At 48.2% G+C, this 23813-nt stretch overlaps 1 protein-coding gene across 1 annotated transcript in view; it reads left to right on the top strand.

Annotated features, from left to right (window-relative positions):
• Positions 1 to 23813, top strand: part of LOC147893127 (uncharacterized protein At4g15545-like) — a 124570-nt gene that overhangs the window by 64604 nt on the left and 36153 nt on the right. The window contains exons 3-5 of the mRNA XM_087386850.1: positions 5266 to 5325; positions 18864 to 18936; positions 20474 to 20683. Coding sequence (XP_087242976.1) covers positions 5266 to 5325; positions 18864 to 18936; positions 20474 to 20683 — 343 coding nt within the window. The remainder of the gene's footprint in view (positions 1 to 5265; positions 5326 to 18863; positions 18937 to 20473; positions 20684 to 23813) is intronic.

Below are 23813 nucleotides of genomic sequence, written 5' to 3'. Positions count from 1 at the left end.
GATCTGGTAGATTCGGTGGCGCAGGCTTTGCAGGAGTCCAGCCAGATTTGCCAGCTCGCAGCCCTTCAAGTTCACCAGGAGTGGTGGGGTAGAGAGAGAGCTCTTCGTAGGGACCTCGCCTCCATTCAGCGACTCCAGCAGGCAGCCCCGGGCTCGGAGGAGCTTCGGATCCAGGCCCTTCGAGCCAGAGCCCTTCTTGAGGAGACTCTCCAGCGCCGCTCAGAGTTCTCCTATCACGCCTCCCTCTCATACTGGGCTCGGAAGGGCGACCGGATGAGCAGGGAGTTCTTCAGGACGCATGGCCAGAGAGCAGCAGAGGTGATCAGCTACGGAGTCTTAGGACAGCGGAGGGGCACATCGTTACTGATCCGGGTGAGGTCTTGGGGTTGGCTACTGACTTCTACAGGACTCTTTTCCAACAGGAGCAGCTTGCCCCTCGTACTCGACGTTCCCGCGAGGAGGTGTGGAGGTACATTCCAGCCCTTGTTCAGCCCAGCATGCAGGCGACGTTGATGGCACCGTTTACTACTGACGAGATGCTGGAGGCCTTGATGGCCATCGATGGGCAGAAATGCCCTGGCGAGGATGGGCTCTCTCGCGCTTTCTTCACCTCCTTCTGGGATCAGATCCATCAGCCCCTCCTAGCAGCCCTTCAGAGGATTTTCAGTAGCGGATATATGCCAAAGAGCCTCTCCTCGGGACTGATTTGCCTCATCCGGAAGGGAGGAGATCGACAGGAGATCCGTCAGTGGCGCCCGATCACTCTCCTCACCACTGCCTACAAAATCCTTGCCAAGATGATCAGCGCCAGAGTTCGGCCTCTACTTCCTGACCTCATTCATGACACTCAGACAGGCTTTGTCCAGGATCACAGTATCCTGGATAATGTCTTCACCTTCTCAGAGGCGACGGAGTGGGCTCAGCCCAGTGGGTCACATTTAGCCATCCTACTTCTCGACTTTGAGAAGGCCTACGATCGAGTGGACTGGTCCTTCCTGGAGGGTACTCTGGAGAGACTAGGGTTCCCAGTAGGATGGATTCAGGGTATTTCAGCGTTATACAGGACAGCTTCCAGCAGGGTCATCATCGGCGGCAGGATGGGAGAGCGATTTCGTTTGGAGAGATCAGTGCGTCAGGGTTGCCCCCTCGCTCCTTACCTGTTTCTCTTCTTCGCCGAGGCCATGACATACTACCTTCGGGCGAGGTCGACCGGGATCCGGGGTGTTCGCCTTCCCATCCGGGAGGACACCGAGCTCCTGGACTCGGAGTATGCAGATGACACAGCACTGTACGTTCAGGATGACGAGATGATGCTGGAGAGGGTGAGGCTGACCTTAGAGGTCTTTTGTTCGGCAGCCGGTGCGAAAATCAACTGGAACAAATCAGTTGGTTTTCTCACAAACCCCGGGGCGTGCTCACAGTGGGGGAGGTTTTTGGGTTTCAGATGGATCCCGCGGGGACAGACAGCTAGATATCTTGGCTTTCAGGTCGACCTGGACATCACGCCAGCTCAGCAGTTTCTCCCGGTGCTAGATTCCATTCGACGGAAGCTGGCTTTCTAGAGCACTGCTAAGCTCTCTCTTGCAGGTCGTGCTCTTGTAGTCAACCAGGTTCTCCTGGCCACGGCATGGTATGTGGCCTCTTGTTGGTGTTTCTCGAGATCCAGCGTGGCACAGCTCAGGAGGTTGGTCCGGAATTTCCTGTGGTCTGGGGGGGATGGTCTCAGAGATACCAGAGCCAGGGTAGCTTGGTAGACAGTCATTCTTCCGCAGGCTGAGGGTGGCTTAAGGGTCATTGATCCTGAGCTTCAGAGTCACGCCGTGCTGGGCAAGTTTGTTATCTGCGGTTTGACCCCGGGGGGGCAAACGTGGAAGATGTTACTTCAGCAGGGGATCGGTTCTTGCATCCCGCGCCGAGGTGGAGAGTGGCTACCGTCCCTCAGGTGGATCTTCACTTCTGCACCGCTCACTCACCCCCGCTCCCCGCTCATTCGTAGCCTTCTCATGGTTTGGAGGCGGCTCCGCCTCAGTCTCATACAGTCCCCTCCTAGCTGTCAGGAGGAGATCGACCACCAGCCGCTCATCTGAAATGATCAGGTCAGAGATGCCTTGGGCCTTCAGCTGGGGGAGAGATCACATATCATGTGGGACGGTTGGATGCGGGGGCCAGCCCGGTCCCTTCGAGTTTGGAGGGACACGTATAGACACTTGGAGACCGTTGCTCTAGCAGCCACAGCTGGAGGTGCCCGTGGAGCTCAGGTGAGACGCACAGAGATAGACGGAGCGATTCCAGCCGGTTGGTTGGTTCCACCCGAGATTCAGATCCTCATGCCTGGTGATGACCGTTGGCTGGGACAGTTCACCCCCCGTGGCATCCCACTGGTGGTTGCAGGCCGGATGGACGACATCTCTGTTTCCTTCTTCGCGGTTTTGGGGGACGGCCGACTCAGGAGAGAGGATGTGCTTATCGACCCCCTCCTCCCGTGGCAGAGGGTTCGGGTCGTAGGCCTCGTGGGGAAGGTTTGGCGGACCGATCCCAGTATAGAGCAGGATCAGCTGCAGCTATGGCGACTCTGGCTCTGGGAGGGGCGGGCCTTGTCAGAGCTTGATTGGGACCCAGGAGAGTGGAGATGGCCAGAGGTTGTGACAGGCCAGGGGCCGACCTCTTTCTTCGCTTACAGCACGACATTGGGTAGGAGAGTTCTCGGGAGGATGCAGAGCCGACCGCCCAGCGGCCCAGTTGGTATGCTCAGGGTATCTCCAGGTTATTTTTGCAGGCCTTCTGGAAGGCCTTGTGGGAGAGCTGGCGGCCGCGGAAGATCTCCTACTTCCTTTGGCTACTCGCCCACAAGGGTCTTCCAGTGGGGAGCTGGTTGCGGCAGGTTGGTCAGGATGGACGTTGTCAGATCTGTCATGAGGACGAGGAGTCACCAAAACACTGCTTGTGGAGCTGCACTCGCGCCCAGGAAGTGTGGAGGTGGACCTTCGGGATCCTTACTCGCACAACACCGGAGCTAGGTTTGATCACTTGGGGCGCGTTCTGCTGGTGCAGCACCGCACCTGGCTTTCATCAGTTGTTCGAGGCAGGCCCGCAGGACCCCACGTTCCTTATCACACAGGGGACTTGGGGGCCTCTCGAGGGCATTCCGTCGCACCTGGCAGAGGCTGACACAGGATCTCAGGAGAGGCAGCCAGTCTGGGAGATTATCAGCAGCATCGCTGGCTGGCACATTTGGACCTCGCGCTGCGCGTAGATCCTCGGTGGCACCTCTCTTTCGACTGCCCAGGTCATGACCGACATCTGGAGTGAGATTATACACACTCAGAGGCCAGTGGGACCAGATACAGGGAGATTCCCGGGCTGGCCGGGAGAAGCGGAGACGTTTCCTCCGTGATTGGGATACGCAGGGCCTCTTCTTCGAGCATACTTCGCAGGGCCTTCAGTGGCGCTATTCACCACCTCTCTGGCTGTTCATTCACACTCGCCTGATCCCTCCGTGAGAGAGAGCTTTACATTTTTGTTTCCTTTTAGGGCTGCGTCCGATTTGTGAATGCAGCCCCGTCAGTTGCAAAGCTGACCTCATGTATCTTGTTTTCGAAGTAATATAATCAGCACTGTTTTTCCGGCAAAAATGTAGCCCTCCACAGATAGTGTTTCTAAGCAAACGCAGACTGGTTGCCTCCTCAGGTGGCGACGGTCCTAGCGGGATGATTGACATGTGACATTGGAATTGAACAGGAAGTCCTCAACCCCAGTACTTGTTACTTCGCTAGGAGTTACAGAGAGCAGTGGTTGGCACGGCAGTGGATTTACTTTTGGTACAGGAGCATATGTTTTCTACCTCGGACATTAGACGTAGACGCCACCTCCTTCCTGGGAGAGGCCTGGAGATCTGGTCTCCTGCAGTGGGAAGGAGTGGAGGGGTTTGCATTTCAGCCTCGCAGCGGTTGCTGCATCAGAGGAGTATGACCCGGGGGAGCTCATTACAGGTAGAGCAGTCTGGATGGGATTACGGATGGGAGATTCCAGGATTGGGATCCTGAACGTGTATGCCCCAGCGTGTAGACAACAGCATCCGACCTTCTGGAGGCGCTTGACTGATTGTCTCCCGGATGTAGACTCGTGGATTGTTGGAGGGGACTTCAACAATCTTGAGTTCGGAGAAGACAAACAAGGGGGTGCTTCTTTCTCTGAGATGCCCGCGGCGGCGGAGAAGAGTACTTGGGAGCAGTTTATCTTTTCGGTCTGCGACAGGGACCCCTGGAGGGAGGCTGAGTTCTCTAGGACTCCTGGCAGTCTTAGTTTCTCCTTTGGCCAGCGTCGGCATGATGGATTGCTTGAGAGGATGGATAGGTTCTATGTTGGATATTGAGCCATGCATAGAGGTGGTTCCACAGGCATTCTTGCAGGGACTACCCTCTTAGACCAGTAGCCGATTGTGCTTCATTTGGAGCAGCCCCGTCAAGGGCTCCCACAGAGGGGGGTTCGCATCCCAGATGCGTGGATGCAGGAGGAGGAGGTGCAGTAGGTCATATTGGAGATTTGGCAGCAGCCAGAGGACACTCCGGAGGGTGGCTGGGAATCCTGGACAGCTGAGGCGATTCAGAGTAGTGAGGAGCTCCGCACCCAAAAGCATACAATAGAAGACATAGATATGGGACTGATTTCACAAGCCTAAAAAATGCCCAACTTGCAAAGGTTTTGAGGGCGATGAATTCCTCTTCACATGCATCTGTATTTTGTGAAAATATATTGGTGTGCAAATGGTTAGTACATGTACATGCGTGCATGTGCGTGTGTGAGTAGTGTATGTGTGCACGTGCACCTGTGTGAGTAGTGTGAGCACGTGTGTGTGAGTACGTGTGTGCATACCTACACATGCAAACACATGCATGCACAAAGAGTGCACGTGCACACCACACTTGTTTGCTTGTGTCTTTGTGTATGCATGCTAAACCTGGGAATTTTGATTAAGAATCTGGAATGTATATTCGATGGTATGTTCTGGAAGTAGCTGTCATTTCCTAATTGTGAGAAACAGAGTAAACCTAAACATATGAGTACAGATTTTAGAATTTCCTAAACAATGGCAACATTTGTCTGATATTGCTGTGCTTTTCTTATGTGCTTGCAAATTTAAGTAAGCCCATAGAATAGGACTTGATTTTTCTGGGATGAGCTTTCTTCAAGACTTACGACATTCTCAAATACATTTTCTTTGCTCACCATGGGACTGAATGTTACTCATGTATTTTTCTTGTGTAGCTGGAAATGTTTAAGAAAAACGTACTACAATCGTTGCAGGAAAATGAAGACACTGCTTCTGTGAGTCCCCTGCACCATTATGCCAAGCATGAAAAGTTCAAACCCATTTCCTTCTTCTCTTCTATGATACGTAATGAAACAGGGATTTTCCGTTTCCTGCACTTAACACTTGTCATGGCTAGGTGGATTCTGTAAACTTCACAGTAGATATTATGCCCTACCTTCATACTTGCCTCTTATGCTATTAACTGCTTGTCAACCTCCTCAATGACCTCAACAGTTTGTTGTTTCTGCTGGATTTTGTGCCATCTTTGAAATTCATGGTCACATCTCCTAATGAATCCAACTACCCAATACTAAAATCATATCATAGGTCCATTATACATAAACTGGTCTGCAACCTATAATCTTCTATTTGGAGTGTACATTCCAGAGATGTGCACCATTAGCCACTCTAATCATCATAATATTCACAGGCTTACACATATTGCTTTGCTTGACCTCCAAGACATGACATTAAATAAATGATATTATGAGTGTTGTCACTATCAATGAATACTATGGGAGATGATACAAATTGTGGGAGAGTCAAGAGTGGAAAGCAAAATACTAGAGTGTTTTTCATCAGAGTTGAAAGTTCCATTGAATAGTCAACTATGAAAGTACAACTCTTGGGTTATATATCAAACCCAAATATGAAATAACATTGTGCACCACGTGGCAAGCTTGCTAACCCTATCAAAATTGACATGTTTTCCTAGGGTTAACTTGACCAACCATATCTAGTACACACGTCAAAATCTTGATGAGACCTATCGACTGGATTAATTAAACTAGGACTAGCCTACACAACCATACCATTGCATATGTTAGCACGATTCCCCCCTCAATGGTATGGCTGTAGTATTTTGGAAATGTCTCTGTAGTGCCTAGTGTACCTAAAGTGCCATGATTGCACAAATTCATCACAAGGATATGAAACCTATGCATTGTCCTACCAGCTAGATGGTCTAAGCAATCTTTTTAAAAATTATTTTTTTGCTTGGATGCTCATTTAGGAGAGATTAAAATGAAATCGTTAGTCTTTACAAGCAATTGTAGTTTGAATGAAGAGAATGTGGACTTATTTTTTATTAGCCTTCTCCTTTAGTGCTAGCCGTTGTCACGGCTGAGTCTGCCCTTCACCTCCAGAGTGCGAATAGAAACTCAGTACAAAGAACTTTCTATAAATGAAAGCTCAATTATGTGTGGATTTGTATGTGTGAGAGCGTATGTTTATACTATGGTCTACACCCACTATTGGGTGATAATGACATTGTGGGGATGTCATAGTAGATAGTCCTTGCTATGCATGATGGAGTTTATGGTTTCAACCTTATGAGTGACTATCATGAGATTGAAACTACACACTGTGTTGTGTTTTTAGAGAAAGAATTTGGGCATGTTCCTAGATTCACTAGATATATAACAACCTTAGGAGTACAAAAAAATAAAACAATGGAATTTTACAACCCCCCTTGACATTGTTCATCCACAAGACTTCTTGAAGGTGTGCAAATATATCCATGGAAAGGATTTTGGTGAAGATGTCTGCCACGTTTCCCTCAAATGGACAATAGATGAGGTCAATGAAGTCATCCTCAACACAACCCCAAACCTAGTGATGATGGTTTTCAATGTGCTTCATGTGAGCATGAAATATAGGATTGTTTGCAATGGTGATGCAAACGTACTGGTGGAAAGGATTTTGGTGAAGATATCTGCCACGTTGTCCTCAATGGACAATACATGAGGTCAATGAAGCCATTCTTAACACAACCCCAAACGTATTGATGACGATTTTCAATGTGCCTCATGTGAGCATGAAAGATAGGATTATTTCCGATGGTGATGCAACTTTGACTGTCATAGTAAATGGGAGTGGCCACATAGTCTTGTGAATGATGCAAATCATGCATTAACTCAACTACATGTTCCTCATAGTTGCTGCATTTGTTGTCTTATATTCTGCTTCACTAGATGAAAGAGACTCTAGCTTGCTTCTTACTGAGCGAGTGAATCGTCTATCAGACAGCTGTGTCTCCTGAACCAATAAAAGTTTGTATACCCATGAAGTTCAATGCCACTATCTTGATCGTCATGCAAACCAAAGGTGAGACTACCATGTACATATTTGAGAACCCTTTTGGGTGTATTCCAATGTGTGATTGTGAGACAGTGCATAAACCGACTTAGGAAGCCTCTAGTAGCATAGGTAATGTTGGGGCATTCCAAGTGAAAGGTCAAGAAGTAAGCCTAAATATTTGCAAAAGCTTCAAACTCTTCTCTGGGTAGTGCCTCGGTGAAAAGATCTACAATATCGTGATATGGTGGACAACAGATCAAGCTGACAAACTCTGGGTAGTGCCTCGGTGAAAAGATCTACAATATCGTGATATGGTGGACAACAGATCAAGCTGACAAAAGCTTCAAACTCTTCTCTGGGTAGTGCCTTGGTGAAATGATCTGCAATATCGTGATATGGTGGACAACAGATCAAGCTGATCTGAAGTCTCACTTTGACATAGTTGTAATATATTTCAATGTGTTCTGTGGGGGCATGAATCACTGGATTCCATGCTACTGCAATAGCACTCTAAAGTCGGTGAGAATTAGAGTGCAAGTTGAACCTCCTAAGCCATATGCATTCCAAGGTCGTAGTGAAAGCTGCCCTATACTCAGCTTCACATGACAAGATAGCCACCGTAGAATGTTTCTTAACCAAGAAATGCATGAGTTTCTAAGAAACAAACAATCGTGACTGGTCTGCCCTTCACCTCCGAAGTGCCAATAAAAACTCAGTATGAAGACCTTTGTATAAACAGAGGCTCAAGTATGTGTGGGTTTATGGATTTGTACGTGTGAGAGCATATGTTTATAAGATGGTCTACACCCGTTGTTGGGCTCTGATGACATCAGTGGGGATGTCATAGTAGCTAGTCCCTGCTATGCGTGATGGAGTTTATGGTTTTCAACATTATGAGTGACTTTGCTGGGATGAGTTTGGGCATGTTCCTGGATTCATCTAGATCTATAATTGCCACTGGTAGAATGCCACGTATCAAAGATTCTAGCCCACAAGTCACCCCTTGGGAAACAACAATCCATATGATTGTATGCCCTGCAAATAACATAATACATGCTTTACTACTTTCCAATGTTACGTCCTTGGGCTATGCATATCAAGTCTGGTATTGCATCAATAAATGAGGCATCCTAGTAATTCACTGTAAGGATATGAGGAGGGCTGAAGGGGAGTGGATGATGGAGGGCACAACACGACACCACAAACTGAATATCAAGTCTGGTATTGCATCAATAAATGAGGCATCCTAGTAATTCACTGTAAATAATAATTAGGGAAAACAGAAACGGAAAACGAAAACAGAAACGTTTTGGGGTTTCTAGGAGGGCTGAAACGGGGGAACGCCATGTCATCAAGGGGGATTTAGAGAAATGGATTTTGAGCTGAGCACACACAGAGGGCTGAAGGATATGAGGGCTGAAGGGGAGTGGATGATGGAGGGGGGCTGAAGCAGCTTGTGAGAGAGAAAGGACTCCTAGGGGCTGAAGGAACCCTCAAAACTCCAAGAGTGTGAGGCTGAAGGGGTGGAGGGAGTGAAAGATTGCAGTGGAGGCCAAAAACCAAAATGCAGAGAAGGAGAAGACCTGTTGGCGGAAATTGCAATTTAGAGGGAGCCTGTGTTACTTGAAACAGCCCATTTCAGGGCCCTGAAACACGGCTCAGACTGGCTGAAACGTTTCAGCCAGCCGTTTCAGCCCTGAAACGGCATTTCTGGCTGGGGCTTTTACCAGAGCCAAAAATCGAGATGAGCTGCTGCTCCTCCCCGTGAGCTGCTGCCCCCCCCTCTCCCTCTCTCAGCCAGCCCCCTCTCCCTCTCCCTCTCCCTCGCTGCCCCCCCTCTCCCCCCTTTGCTGCTCCTCCTCTCCCTCCCCTCTCGCCAGCCCCCTCTCCCTCCTCCCTCACCCTCCCTCTCCCCTTCCTCCTCCCCGCCCTCCCTCTCCCCCCCCCCTGCTGCGCCCTACCTCTCCCTCCCTGCTGCCCCTACCTCTCCCTCCCCGCCCTACTCTCCACCAGCCGTCAGCCCCCCCGTCCCCCTTCTCCTCCCCTGTCCCCTGCCCCCTCCCCCGTCATCCCTCTCCCCCCCCCGCTGCCCCCCTCCCCGCTGCCCCCTTCTCCTCGGCCCTCCCTCTCCCCCGCCAGCCCCCCTGCCCCCTTCTCCTCCCCCGCCCCCTCCCTCGCCCTCCCTCTCCCCCCCCCGCTGCTCTCCCCCTCCCCCATCCTTTCCTCTCCCCCGCCCTCCCTTTCTCTCTCTCCTAACCCGCCCTCCTTTCCTCTCCCCCTCCCCCTCCTTCCTCTCCCCCGCCCTCCCTTTCCCTCCCTCCTATCCCCCCCCGAAGGAGACCCCCCAAACAAAAAAAAAAAAAAAAAAAACTCCTCCCTCTCCCTCCCCACCCCCTTCCTTCCTAACTCAGCTCCCCACGCCTCCCCCTCAACCTACCTCCGTCTCCCCCTTCAGTCTATCCTCTCCTTCCCTTCCCCTCTCTCCTACCCTGTCTTTCGCCTTCTTCCTGCGCCCGCGTTCAGGGTGTCCTGGGCAGTAGTTTCACGAACGGAGCTTTTTCAGTGTTGGAATCGGCCTTTTCACATCGATTGGCGAATGGATCCCCATTCAGCTAATCTCTGTCCACCTCCACCAGCTGCGAGCGAGAACCGTCATTTTTTCAGAAGACGAGTTGCAGCAGCTCAAATAAGATGTGGAATTAGAGGGCTCCACATCACTTTTCGCCCGCATCTTTGGGTCACACCCTTCCAGATCATAGGCTAGAGACTGGATGCTGGCGGCGTTACCAGGAGACCTCGCCCCACACCTCAGGGATATTCGACTTTTGGGATGTGGATTCTTCCAAGTGGTTTTCGACTCCCACGAGTCCACAGCCCTTGTTCTCAAAGCTAATCCCTGGCTTTGGGTTCAAGGAGGATCTTTCGTTTACCCTACCCATTGGCTTTGATCCGGTCGAGGAGGACAGGCAGGTCACATCGCTGTTCATTAGATTTCCTAGTCTTCCTCAGGTCTACCATCGACTGCTTGCCACTATCGGAGCCACATTCGGAGTGGTCACTGAGATCCCCTCCCTTCCTGGCATGCCTTCTTCCTCGGCAGAGACAGTCAGTGCAGACGGGGTGCCTCGTGTTAGGGTCGTTGTCTCTGACCCTAACATCTCAGATGACCGCATTATGCTTCAGCGTCCAGACGGTTTTCTCTTTCTATAGACAGTCGAGATTTCAGATAGACAGGACCAGCAGGATTTGCAGGACCCTTGGGCACTTTGCTAGAGACTGCCCAAGGAAGAGAAAAAGACCCAAGAGGTCTTCTGGTGCGGCTCCTTCACATACTACCATGACTGCACCTCCCCAACACCCTGTATCACGCACTCCAGGACCACCAAGAGCAACAAGGCGCCCTGCTTCACGCACCCCAGGACCACCAGGGACAGCAGGGTGCCCAATGCCCGCAGCACACCCAGTACTACGATAGAGAGCTATCAGAGCGGCTCCCTTACCTCAGGAGGAGACTTTTGATTCTGTTCAGACAGACGCCTTCCAGACTCCAGAGGTGGATGATGCTGCAGCCCCAGACACTACAGTTCCACATCAGGAGGGGCCTTTAGATCCACCAGCCCCAGTCACTTTGGTTTTTGACTCCTTGGTTTCTGACCACGAGGGGGCTACAGGTACTTCTTCCCCGCAGACTGTTCCTACCACAGTCAGGACAACCGAGAAAGTACAGGCGCAGATGAGGGCTCCTGATTCCTCTTCACCCCAGCCACAGGCCTCCTCAACCCCCAGCTGTAGTTTTGTTGATAGAGGCCTGGCAGATCCTTCTCCTCCATCTTCCACGAGTGCATGTCTTCTTCGCACTCCTCGGCTAGACTTGCTTATCAAGAATTCTTTTTCGGCACTAGCAGATTCGGCGACTTTCATTGATGATGAGGAGTTTGTGCCCTCCACCTTGGGGGTCCCGGTCATTGGGATTCCTTCTGACAGGGCCTCCCTTTCAGCAGGTGTGGGGATCCTTTCACCTATTGAGTTTCCTGCCCTCAGCAGGAGTGTTTCGGCCAAGGGGAAGCTGGTCTCCTCTACTAGGTCGGGTAAGCCTTTCCATCCAGCATCCTCCTGTCGATGAGGATAGTGAGCTGGAACATACAGGGCCTAGGCGGAGTTCGCCGTAGGCAGCTGAGCTTCATCCAAGTGTCACTGGAGGTGCTATTGATATCCTTTTTATCCAGGAACACAAGCTGGATGCCAGTGATTGCTCTAAGTCTGGCAAACTGCTTTCAGGACATACCTTTTGGTCGCCTGCTATGGGCACAAGGGGAGGTACTTGCATTTCGGTCTCTCTTTCTATTCTCCCCTTGGTTGCTGGTCATGGTATTATCTCCCCTTCTAGAGCTCAATGGATCATTATTTTGATTGGAGGGTGTAAGATTGGTCTTCTCAATCTTTATGCTCCCAACAACAGAAGCGAGCGGATCTCCTTTTGGAAGGAGTTACTCTCTTGGGCCCCCATTGTAGATTCTTGGATCATTGGTGGCGACTTCAACATGGTTGAGTTGCCTTCAAACAAAAAGGGAGGCAGACAGGGTGGAATTCATTATTTGGAGAGGGCAGCCTGGGATGCCTTCCTCTTTGAGTTAAGTGGCAGGGACACTTGGTTGGATGATGCCTTTCATATTATGCCACAGTCACTCCTGTTCTCTTGGTCGAACAGGAGAATACACATGCCCATTCATGCACGGATTGACAGATTTTATGTAGAGGATTGGGCACTTGACAGAGGAGGATCTGTATGCATTTCTACTGGGGTTTCCACCTCATATCATTTTCCAGTGGTGTTGCAGATTCTTGAGCCTCATCGGAGAAGACGCTCTGCCAGTGTCAGGATTCCGGATGCTTTTTATGCAGAGGAGAGCCGCACGGAGGATATTTTACAGATTTGGGTTTCTCACATACAGGTCGGAGCTGTCCACCCATCTCAAGTAGCTGCAGCCTTATCCGGAATTAGTGACTATTATCATACAGTCACTGATTCTAGGAGACGTGAGATTCTCATATGTGAGATTGGTATACGCTAGCAGTTAGCGTCCCTTCAGAGGGTCCCTTCAGAGGGAAGAGCAGAAGAGACCCACAGATGCTTGGATTCAGGAGCGCCTTGCTGCAGCAAGGGCTCATTTGCAGACATTGTTGGATCAAAGAGCAGAATATGCCTTTCATGCACGGGAATCCTTTTGGATTCAGATGGGTGGCAGGGTCAACAGACACTTTTTCTCTACTCATGGGCCCAGACATAGTAGAGATAGTGTTTCGCAGCTTGTTGACTGAGATGGGGTGTTACAGTCAGATCCTGATGCTGTCATGCGTGTAGCTTCAGAATTTTTTGCATCCCTTCTTACTGCAGATCCCGGCACACAGGCAATTGATGATGCCAGAGAGGTTATTTGGCAGTGTATCCCTGTATTGGTGAAGGATGAGATGTATGTTTCTCTGGATGCACCTTTCACCAATGCAGAATTCAAGACTGCATTACTTGCCCTTCACAAGGGCAAGTGCCCAGGTTCAGATGCACTTAACCCCTCCTTTTTTGTTACTTTTTGGGAGCAGATTGGTGATCACATTACATCAGCCCTACAGGGCATGTGGGACTCTGGTGAGATACCGGACTCACTTACAGATGGTCTCATTCATCTCATCCCAAAGGGGGGTAATAGGAATCTTGTGTCTCAATGGAGACCCATCACTCTATTGGGCACTTTTTACAAGATTCTGGCGAAAGCCATCAGTCTGCGGCTACAGGTTTTTCTTCCAGATTTGATTCATGACACGCAGACAGGGTTTGTGCATGGCAAAAGTATTTTGGATAATATTTTTGTCATTTTGGGAGGCCTCAGAATGGGCCATGCAGAGCCGCCAGAGATTGGCCATTCTACTCTTGGACTTTGAGAAAGCTTACGACAGAGTAGACTGGGATTTTTTAGAGGGTACTCTATCTCGCTTTGGTTTTTCAGATGCATGGATTAGAGGAGTATCCTCTCTCTACAGATCAGTCCATAGCCAATTGCTGATTGGGGGGCTAAGAGGGGACATGTTTCAGATTTCCAGATCCGTCTGCCAAGGATGTCCTCTTGCCCCGTTTCTTTTTCAGTTTGTGGCGGAAGCTATGAGTATCTACATTAGATCTCAAGCTGATATTTATGGGCTGAGGCTTCCTATCCGCCGGGAAGAAGAGCTCCTGGATAGTGAGTTGGCAAATGACACGGCTGTTTTTTTGGATGCCTCCCCCAGGATACTCACTTCCTTCCGGACAGCCTTGGATTTGTTTTGCACGGCTGCAAGTGCACACATTAATTGGCATAAATCGAGTGGTTTTTGGATTTGCGAGGATGACACCCCGGATTGGGGTAATGATATTGGCTTCACTTGGGTACAGAGGGGTGTCTCCATCAGATATTTGGGCTGCCAAGTTGGGGTGGGCATCTCTCCTTCACAACAGTTTGCTCCGGTGTTGGAAAGCATCAGAAGAAAGCTCCTTTTCTGGAGCTCAGCCAAACTTGACTTGGCCTCCAGGGTGGTGGTGGTTAACCAGGTTCTTCTAGCCACAGCATGGTTTGTATGCTCTTGTTGATGCCTCTCTAGGGATTGTATCACTCAGCTTAAGAGGCCTGTACGAAACTTTTTATGCAGTGGTCTAGATGGCACAACTGATGTTACAGCCAGGGTGTCTTGGGATACCTTGATTCTTCCTACAAGAGAAGGGGGTTTGAATATCATCGACCCAAATCTACAGTGCAGAGCTTTAGTTTGCAAGTTCGTTGTGAGAGGGCTTATGCCAGGGCAAGAGCCTTGGAAGGATTTTTTTATCAGATGCATACAGTCTCGCACGCCCACTTCAGGAGAGGATTGGACACACAGTACTAGATGGGTTTTCACCACAGCCCACCTCAGATCTCCCTCTTCCCCTCTTATGGTTGCTATCCTGAAAGCATGGGCCTGCTTCAAGAGTACTCTTCGCAGGATTCCCCCATCCACCCATGAAGAGATTGAAAGGCAGCCTATCATGTGGAATGACAGGATTTTGGATGAGCTTGGCAGACCACTTGGAGCTTCTCCTTACATGCAGTGGCCAAGATGGGAGAGGGGCCCTGCATCTACAATGGGAGCATGGAAAGCCTTCAGGAAGCTTCCTGCAGACCAACAGGCCCAGATGGTTCTTAATCTCAGAGGGAGTGCAGGGAGAGTCCAACAGATTGATGCAGCCTTGCCCTTGGATTGGGTGGACACAGATCACATGCCTATTACTTGCTCCGCCTGGATGGGGGCATTTTCCAGATTGGGAGTTCCTTTACAGGTGATTTCTTTTCTTGACCCACATGAGGATGCCTTAGTATTTGATGTTTCTTTGGGGGGCAGGCTGTCCAGATCCACAGACGATATCTTGTTGGAGGTACCGTTTCAGCCAATTAGGATAGTGGGCTTCATGGAGCATGGCTCTCTTTCACAGTGGTACTTGGATCTTGACCCGCTTCTCCTCGCCCTTGGCTCATGGAGGTTGTGGCTCTATGGAGGTGTCCCAATTAAGTTTTTGTAGTGGGACCCTGGGGAATGGGAATGGATAGATGAAGGGCACTGAGAGAAGGGCATCCCCTTCTTTCATTACACGGTCAGTAATGCCAGGAAATTCCAGCTCAGCTGTAGGGGTTGGAGGCCCACTAGAGCTCATCATTGGGAGAACTTTTAGATTCCTGCTGACTTGCAGAAATTTTTTTGGCAGAGACTCTGGAAATCCCACCGGAATAGAGAAATCACTCTACAGGCGAGAATCATATGGAAGGGGATTGCAAGACTTTTCAGCACTTTTGTTGACCTACCTTTCTATATGACCTGGGGATCAGTGGCTTGGCTTACTCTTTCAGGGCCCCATGTATTTTTTGAGAGGTTTGATTCCTCTTGGGCTCTTCACATCCGACGACACCTTGTGGAGTCGTACTCTCTAGAGGATGTTCCGGCCACTCTTTTCAAGGCTGCTCACTCCTCTGTCGACTCTCCATGGGAGATCCTAGCTAGCATTGCAGCATGGCACATTTGGAGAGCCAGATGCACTGAGGCTTTGGAGGGTTCTCAGGTTCACCCTTCTCAGATCTTGGCCAGTACTTGGACAGATACGATACACACTCTGCTGGCCACTTGGGCGACCATGCAAGGATCATCTCGAGCAACCTCCTCCAGGAGAGTTACTTTTCTTAGAGATTGGAGAGACTCTCCCTTCTTTGCTGAGACTTCTACAAGGTTGAGATGGCATTTTCAGCCTCAGCCTTGGTTTCTTTCTACCTCATTCCTCTGAGGTGTTTTTTATTACATGCTTAGCATGGTGTATTTCCGCACAGAGCTTGCTCTAGCGGGTTTCTTTCTTACTTAAATAGAAGTCTCTTTTTTGAAAAAAAAAAGAAACACATTTCAGAGTAACTGTGCTGTAAATAATGCCAATCAAAAGGTTCACTCCCATCATTCTTTGATAATTTTAAACCCCGGTTCCATCAGTGTGTGGAGATGGGATTCAGTCCTGAAATTTGAACTTTTCTAACAGTTTGTAAATATATTTGGATTGTCTCGACACTATGCCCATATTAGTCTGCATAAAGTGAATTCCCCTATTGCAGATATAGACACTCTCAAGCAGTCACTTGTTGACCATGCATTGACCACATGTCAATCACGTGTTGACCACATGTCAACCATATGTTGATCACAGATTGACATATGTCAACCATATGTCAACCATATGTCGATCACAGAGACACTCTCAAGCAGTCATGTGACCATGTGCTCAGCCAGAGGACACACATATGTTCGGATCAACGAGATAGTAGACCATCGGGGCTTGGTGACACATTCCTATGGAGACAGAGGCATGACTGTAGGCACCTTTGCACTTGAGGGATTGAGATGGCAATCTTAGAGTCGTGGTGGAGGGTCTACGCGGGTTAGCAGATCCGTAGCACTGGTATGGTTAGTTCTTTAGGACCAGAATACCCCTCAGGGTTCAGTTTTTGCAACAGTCCCGAGGCTCTTTCCGTCAGCGATGCTCTATAGTTGGGATTGGGAGCCTTCTTCAACTAGAGATGGCAAAGGACCTAGAGGCGGATATGGCTACGAGGTGTTGGAGTGGCAACAGATTAGCTTAGTGGATGCTTGAGCAAGGACTGGACTGTTGATCTCAAGCTAGTTTTCCTGACGTGTAGACCTTCAAAAGGTGACTTGTATAAAAGGCCAAACGGTCGACTTTGGTCTTCATTGTTGTATGCACAAGTTTGGAATACAAGCTCCCTCTTCTCTTCCAAGAGTGTCTTTGGGTGTTCTCTTGTTTCCCTTGTAGTGCCTTTGTGTTTGCCATTCCATCCCCCTTCACTCTCCTCTTCCCTTCTCCTTCTCCCTCCCTTCTCCCCTCTCTTCTCCTTGTGCCTTGCATTACTCTCATAAGGAGTAGCTTGCAGTGGAGGCTCCATCGGCATTCCTTCAAGATCCCCACGACACGTGAGTCACTGTTAAGACTACACAGCTTCCTCATATGGTTGGCCAATATATCAGTTTGATGTCAAGACAACCTTCTTTAATGGAGACTCAAGGAGCAGGTATATGTAAAGCAACCCCTAGGCTTTAGTATTGCAGTACAGGAACACAAAGTGTGCAAGTTGCGGAAAGCACGATATGGTTTGAAACAAGCACCATGTGCTTGGTATCATTGCATACATTCCTGTCTAATGTCACATCAGTTTTGCAATACTCCAAGTGAGCCCAAATTGTACGTTGTATAGGAACATGACTACATAGTCATCCTCATTTTATATGTGGATGATATTATACTCATAGGCAATGATGCAGAAAGAAAGAAAGAAACAAAGTTTATTAAAGTCTTCAGAAGACCGATGGGTCTATGAAACTGCGAAAAAACCTGAATACAATGAGCTGTGGTAGTGGAGCTACTAAACGAGCGTCCACACTAATGCAGAATGCAATAAAATGCAAAATGGCAATACTAAGTCCTAAGTATAGCATAGCCATATCCCGACTATATATATATATATATATATCAATCTCAGCATCATCGTCGGCATCACCATCATAACCATCATCATCATCATCGTCAGCAACAAAACATCAGGATGGGTGAGGCTGTGGAAGCAGAGGCATGAGATCAGCAATAGAGCGATGTCACCCCCTCAAGGGTGCAGTCCTGGTACGTCTCATGGTCGTAGCTCTGTGTCTAACCAAGGCCATTGTGACCCCCGTCGGTTGGGCTCCGACCCTAAACAAGGAGGGGATGTCCCCAAGTGTGATCTGTGAGTCAACCCTCTGTCTGAGCTGTCGGGTCACAAGCTCCGGGTCGCGATCATGTCGAGGTCTCGCCTCATGGGAGTCTATGTGATCTAGCTGAAAGAACTCTGTGATAGAGCTCTGAGAGGTATCAGTCAAGGGATCTCTGTCTCCGTGCTCGGAGTATCCTATCTCTGTGTTTGAGCATCTTATGAATGAAACCAGCCAAACATCGCTGGTCTGGGTAGGAGAGGGCACGAGCCAACATCCCAGAATTATCTCTGAAGAGGCAGTAGAAACGCCCTCGGATCTCATAGTAAATAGGACATCTGAAGATGAAATACCCCTCTGTCTCAAACTCCTGCATGTCACACAATGTGCATATGCACCTCTCCCTGGGTAACCACTCTGCTCGGCTGCTCTCGATACAAAGTCTTTGTGAAGAGACCCGGATCTGCCCAAGGGAGATCCTCAACGAGTGGGGTAGGTGAATCTGCGTGCATCCTGGTGGATCAATGAAACCCTTCGCTGTGATATGTAAGAAGTGATCTCTGTAGAAGCCCAGCTTCACTGGAAGATCACTTGGGCCCAACCAAGTCTAGAATGTGTGTAGCTATAGTAGATTCTCACGGATAACTTGGTTGACCTCGTGTGATAGAAGGGGAGAGAAAGGAGCATCCATGATGTACTGGAAAGGGGGTAGTCTGTCCATGTGGAGCCCTAATCCTGCAAACCCTGTCCAGAGAAGATTGCAGCCATCAAGACCTTGCTATTCTCAGAGTTTGAGATGACTGATCTGGGGCTTTTACATTACTGTTTGGGACTTGAGTTTTAGCAAACGTCACATTGCATTTTAGTTACTCAATCCAAGTATGCCTTGACTATAATATGGCAAACAGTATGCAGGATAGCAAACATGTTTCTACTCCTATGGAGAAGGGACTCAAACTTGACGAGTATGATAGTCTTGAGAAGTTTGATGGCACATTATATAGACAACCGGCTGGGAAGCTTATCTGTTTGTGCTCTACCAGACCGGATCTTTCTTATGACATGGGCTTGCTATCCCAATTCATGCAATCTCCTACTGTCACACATTGGAATGCAACCAAGAGGGTCCTTCGATACATATGTGGGACTATTCACTTTGGTTTACATTATGCTACAGGTGATGGATGTACATCTCCATGGTTTTAATGATTCAGATTGGGCAGGAGATTATGATGACATAAGATCTACATGTGGGTATAGTTTCTTTTTTCCAAAGAAAGGACCTAATGCCTGAAAAAACTTCATACAAAACAGCAGCCCCCGAAGGCGTTGAGTATGGAAAAAACTGATAAAGGCTTAAAGAAGAAAAACCAGCCTGTTCCATAGAAACCCAGCTCACTGCCTAGGGAATCTTTGGTATAGGGGCTAATAGCCAAGTGGGAGGACTATACAACCAGCGTATCCCTTGTGGAGTGAATATGTAGAAAACTCATGCAGTCACCCTAGAGGCCGGGGTCCCATGCTCCTAGGTGGAGCACGGGATGTAGATGATGTCCTGCCAGATGGCAACCAAGGTAGCCGAGGTGGAGCTGGATGCTCACCCATCACTAGACTACAGCGAGCAACCCAAATGTTCCATAATGTGATACTGGCTACTACCTCCCACGCGCTATCCTCTGAAGGGGAATGAGGATCCGGGCTATCAGGAGGGACTGCCTCATGGAGCTCTATCCTCTAAATGTTCTGACCCTGTATCCGGTATTCTGGAGGGACCTCATCAATCTAGAACGCGTGACCTCCCTCAGTCAACTAGGCCACCATCCCCCAGGTGTAGTGCCTCTGAAGGCTCTGCATGCGTGTCATAATCCTGAGGGCTCCCATCCAGATTTTCTTTGCGCTACGATAGCTCCAAAGAAAGTGAGGGTCCGTCTCCAGAACTCCAGCAAAGCAGCAGTGACACTACCCCTCCACCCGCATTGGCTCCAACCACGGGCCTATGGGCAAGCCTCTGTGGGCAGCCAGCCAGAAAGAGTAGAAGATATTCCTCGGCCGCAAACTGGACCATAGACGCGTAAAACTTGGAAAGGATCTCCTGAGGAACCCTCTGGGCCACCAATGCCTCTCCCTTGAAGGGTTCCATGTCGAAGAGTCCATTTGAAGCCTCGTGCCAATCCAAGTGGTATAGGAAAGGAAGGGCATCTCGTCCATTCGCTCAGTGATGATCCTAAAAGCCCAAAACCACTCTCTCGGATCCCACGGGACCTCCCTCAGGGGCCTACCTTTCCTATGAAGGAGGTTCGCTATCCAGTCCTCTTTTCAATTTGTAGATTCTGATCACAATCGTAAGAGAAGGTGTTGAGATAGAAAACCCAATATCATGTGAAATATGTTATAATGTGCATGCATGTCCTAGGCTGGTTGTTTGTTACCACATGCCATTAATCCGGTGTACGTGCATTATGACATAAGCTCATGGATGTATTTGAATTACTTTTTTTATTGTGTTACTGTGCAGTACAACATACGTGTCTATTACTGTGCCCACTATGTCATATGCACCTACGCTCTCTTGTTCTTATCCTGTTCATCCTCACTATCACACTGGAATTATAAGGTCGATGCCCCACCTGTAAGCCCCGAAATGAGGAGAGCTCAAAGGCTTGACACGTACATAGTAGTCTGGGTAGATGAATCGGTAGGGGGAGGACTGAGGGTGCCATGTGGGCAGCACGATGGTTGCCACATGGGTAGCAAACAGGGTTGCTTGTTTTTTATATTTTGGCTCAGCCTCAAGGACCACCCTGGCCAGCAGCAACGGCTGGCGAAAAAACCTTGGTGAGGCAGCCGGATGGGCCCAGCAGCAAGGTGAAGATTTGCAGCAGTACAGCAGGCTGTACAGCATCAGGGAATCATACAACAGCATGTCCAGGGCAGCAGACACAGGCCCAGCAAAAGGAGCCTGCAGGGGGTTGACAGGGGCTGTTAATCGGCAGTCAGGTTGGCTGATCTAGGAGGATGCACCTGGTCAGGTCCGCTGATCTGGTCAGGTCAGCTGATCTGGTCGGCCAAATCAGGGGACTTGACTTCTATATAAGGAGCCCATCCAGGGTTCCACTTATCCTTTGGGTGCTTGCACTATCACACGCAAATCAAGGTTTTAAATTACTTGTACCAGATAGACAAAGTTAGATCTCCATTAATTTACCTCTGTTGCAGATAACATCGTGGACGTAGCAATACTTCCCCTCCTGTGTTGCTGTCTTTGGAAATCGATACTATGAGGGCAGCAACTTCTTGTTCTCTCATAGGCCTGAAAGCTTCGAGCCTCTGTTTACTGAAGAGATCTCTAACACAAAGTTTCCGTACCAGGCGCCAGTAAACTTCTCCATGTTTGACAAGCTACATGAATGTGTCCTTGTATAAAATGAGAAAAGTTGGGCAAAAACCCATAATAAGTCTCAGTATTGATGTCCCGTGTCTGAAGACACCAGGCTGGATAATTTCCTCCTTATTGAGTTAAGAATATTTAAAAGTATGACTCCAAGCTCCAGAGGTTTGGAAAATAAACTAGTTATCCTTATAAAAAGATTTTATGAATGAAATTAACTATTTGTGGCTTGGTACAGCAAAGTGGAGATAATGAGCATATTTTACAACCTTTATACAACAACTCTTTGAGCTCTTCTACAACTTTGAATAGAGGTTCATTTTTCTTTCTTTCTTTCTTTGCTTCTTTCTTAACAAATTTTAAATGCAATAATAACAATGATTTGGTTATGGAAATTCGATCTCTTATATTTTGAGGTGATCTTTCATCCTTTTACTTGCTTTCCTCCTTGACACCCCCCCCCCCCCCTGTCCCCCCTTCCCTAGTCTCTTTCTCTCTCTCTTTCTCACATCATATTGTCTATTGCACAAGTTTATGCCACAGGCAGATGTGGATTGAATCTAAATGACGCACAGACTTAGCTATTGGACCATGCAGCTTTAGTGATGGGTCGTCTTCATCACCGACATGCAATTGACCAATCTAGAGAAAATTTGGTGATGCATGAGTAAGCAACATGAAACTGAGTTGAGGATGCAGTACATACTTCAAGAGAAAGATAAATGCAAATATCTTGACCTGTGCACCTGCAACTACAAGAAAAATGCCAAGACTGGATTGTCACAGAAAGTGCCCAAACGAAGGTAATCTTGCAGCGTCTGCCAGACCCAACTGCAGCACTTAGACTTGCCAAACTGCCAGCGCAGTAGAAGCAAGCTCATCAAACGCCCGCAAAGCACAAAGAACAGAAACAACAATGCAAGAATTAGCCAAACCTAGCAAAAATTTATAAAGCACAAACAGTATCTCAAGGGACATGCATTGGGTGAGCTTGAAATGGAAGACTATTGACTCAAAGAAGAACAAAAGTAATGAAAGAAAAGCTTTCATTGAAGATACCAAACAATTGTAGAATTCATTCCACAATGAGAACTCCACTCCCTGGCCACTTCTCCAAGCTCTCCAATATGTGGGATAATTTATTTCACAGCACATGGAAATGGGGGACATAAAACAGCAGCTATGGTCGGAATATGCCAAGACAGGGCTAGATGGAAATGACTATGGATGCACGACAGGGTAGATAGGTCTACCTCTTCACCCAAGAAGATGTAGAGACTGTAGGGATATTTACAATGGTATGGTAATGTATGTTAGTTAGTCAACATTAGGTTTGATCTTTTTACTGGTTCCATTGTGGAATACACACTTTTTTTTGGGTACATTCTCGACTTCTTTTTTCTTTCAAAAGAGAAACCAAGTATTATGTATGACTAAAATACAGAAATCTACAAAGACATCCTGTGAGAGCTTCATACAAAATCAGGAAGTTGGGTTATTGCAACAAATTCGAAAAGTGGAAATGTCATGAAGGCCGTGTGGCAATCCAAACCATGGTTCCACTAGCTCATAAAAGATGCCCTCCTAGACATAATGGCACAGGGGAAACCCTAAATCTCAGCCCAAGTGGCCATGATGGTGTGAAGGATGTCTTGCTAGATAATACAAAGTGACGGAGAGGCAAAGGTCAGTCCCATCTATAGCCTGAGTACATCTAGATTGCCATACTTGCCATGCAATGAGATTGGCTATGATCTCCCAAGCCGAATCTACAATGGAAAGGAGATATGAACATAGTAAGTGTTCATCCAGTGTAGTAGTTTGAGGGATCCTCTTTGGATCAAGAGAGCCCTGACACATTTTGCTCCCTCATAAAACATCCGAGCACTTGAGTATGTGAGCCAAGCGATGGATCCCCATGCGATGTAAGAATCACATCTTCTCATTCTACAAATCAAATGTGCAATGCCCTATTGGTCCTGAAGGCTTCTTTGCAACCCTAGATACAATGATGAATAGACTGGCTATCAAAGGTGAGATCATAGTGCAACATGGGAAAGAGGACAGGTTGAGGGGAAGCATTGATTTCTGCCAAGCATTCGGTGCCGAATGTAAGAGCAAGCCTTTGTTGGAAGAAAATTTTCATACTAAGTACTACATGGATGGAAGTGAAGGGGCTGAATTGGTAGGGCTCATTTTGACGTATGGGGTTGTTGGGTCGCATCATTTTGATAAAGCTCAACACAAGAGAACCCACAATTAAATGAAATAAAAATACAGCTATGATAGCATGGGAATAGCTCTTCCTTTGACCCTCAAAACCCAAAACAAAGAACACATGCTTATAGGATTTGAAAAGACAAGAATGTTGACATATAGTTCACGAAAAATGGAACAAGATATGAGAAGTTAGGACCATTTTAGTAACAGACTCCAAAACTGTCCGAAATCCAAGTCTACCCTGTTCTGCACACTGTAACATTTTCTCAGTAGATCAGAACATGGAAGTAAAGACATAAATGGATGGAGCTCAAAGAGACGAAGATTTTGATATAGGTTTCAACCAAAACGAAGTAGGGAGCAAAAAGTTATGGCCGTTTTACGACAGGGTACCAAAAGGGGCCCCCTCCATCATCCACCGAAGCCTACACAGGCATCGCAGAGCAGTAGTAGTCTACAGGGAGTCTCAGTTTTGCACAACCCCTTGCTAGATATCTTGTGCTCACCTTGAGCTTGCTT

The sequence above is a fragment of the Dipteris shenzhenensis genome, chromosome 16, assembly GCF_047967505.1.
Source record: "Dipteris shenzhenensis isolate YYH24624 ecotype China chromosome 16, Dip_SZ_1.0, whole genome shotgun sequence".
Lineage (NCBI taxonomy): Eukaryota > Viridiplantae > Streptophyta > Polypodiopsida > Gleicheniales > Dipteridaceae > Dipteris > Dipteris shenzhenensis.
The sequence above is the reverse complement of the archived record's forward strand: the minus strand, read 5'-3'. Positions and strand labels throughout refer to the sequence as shown.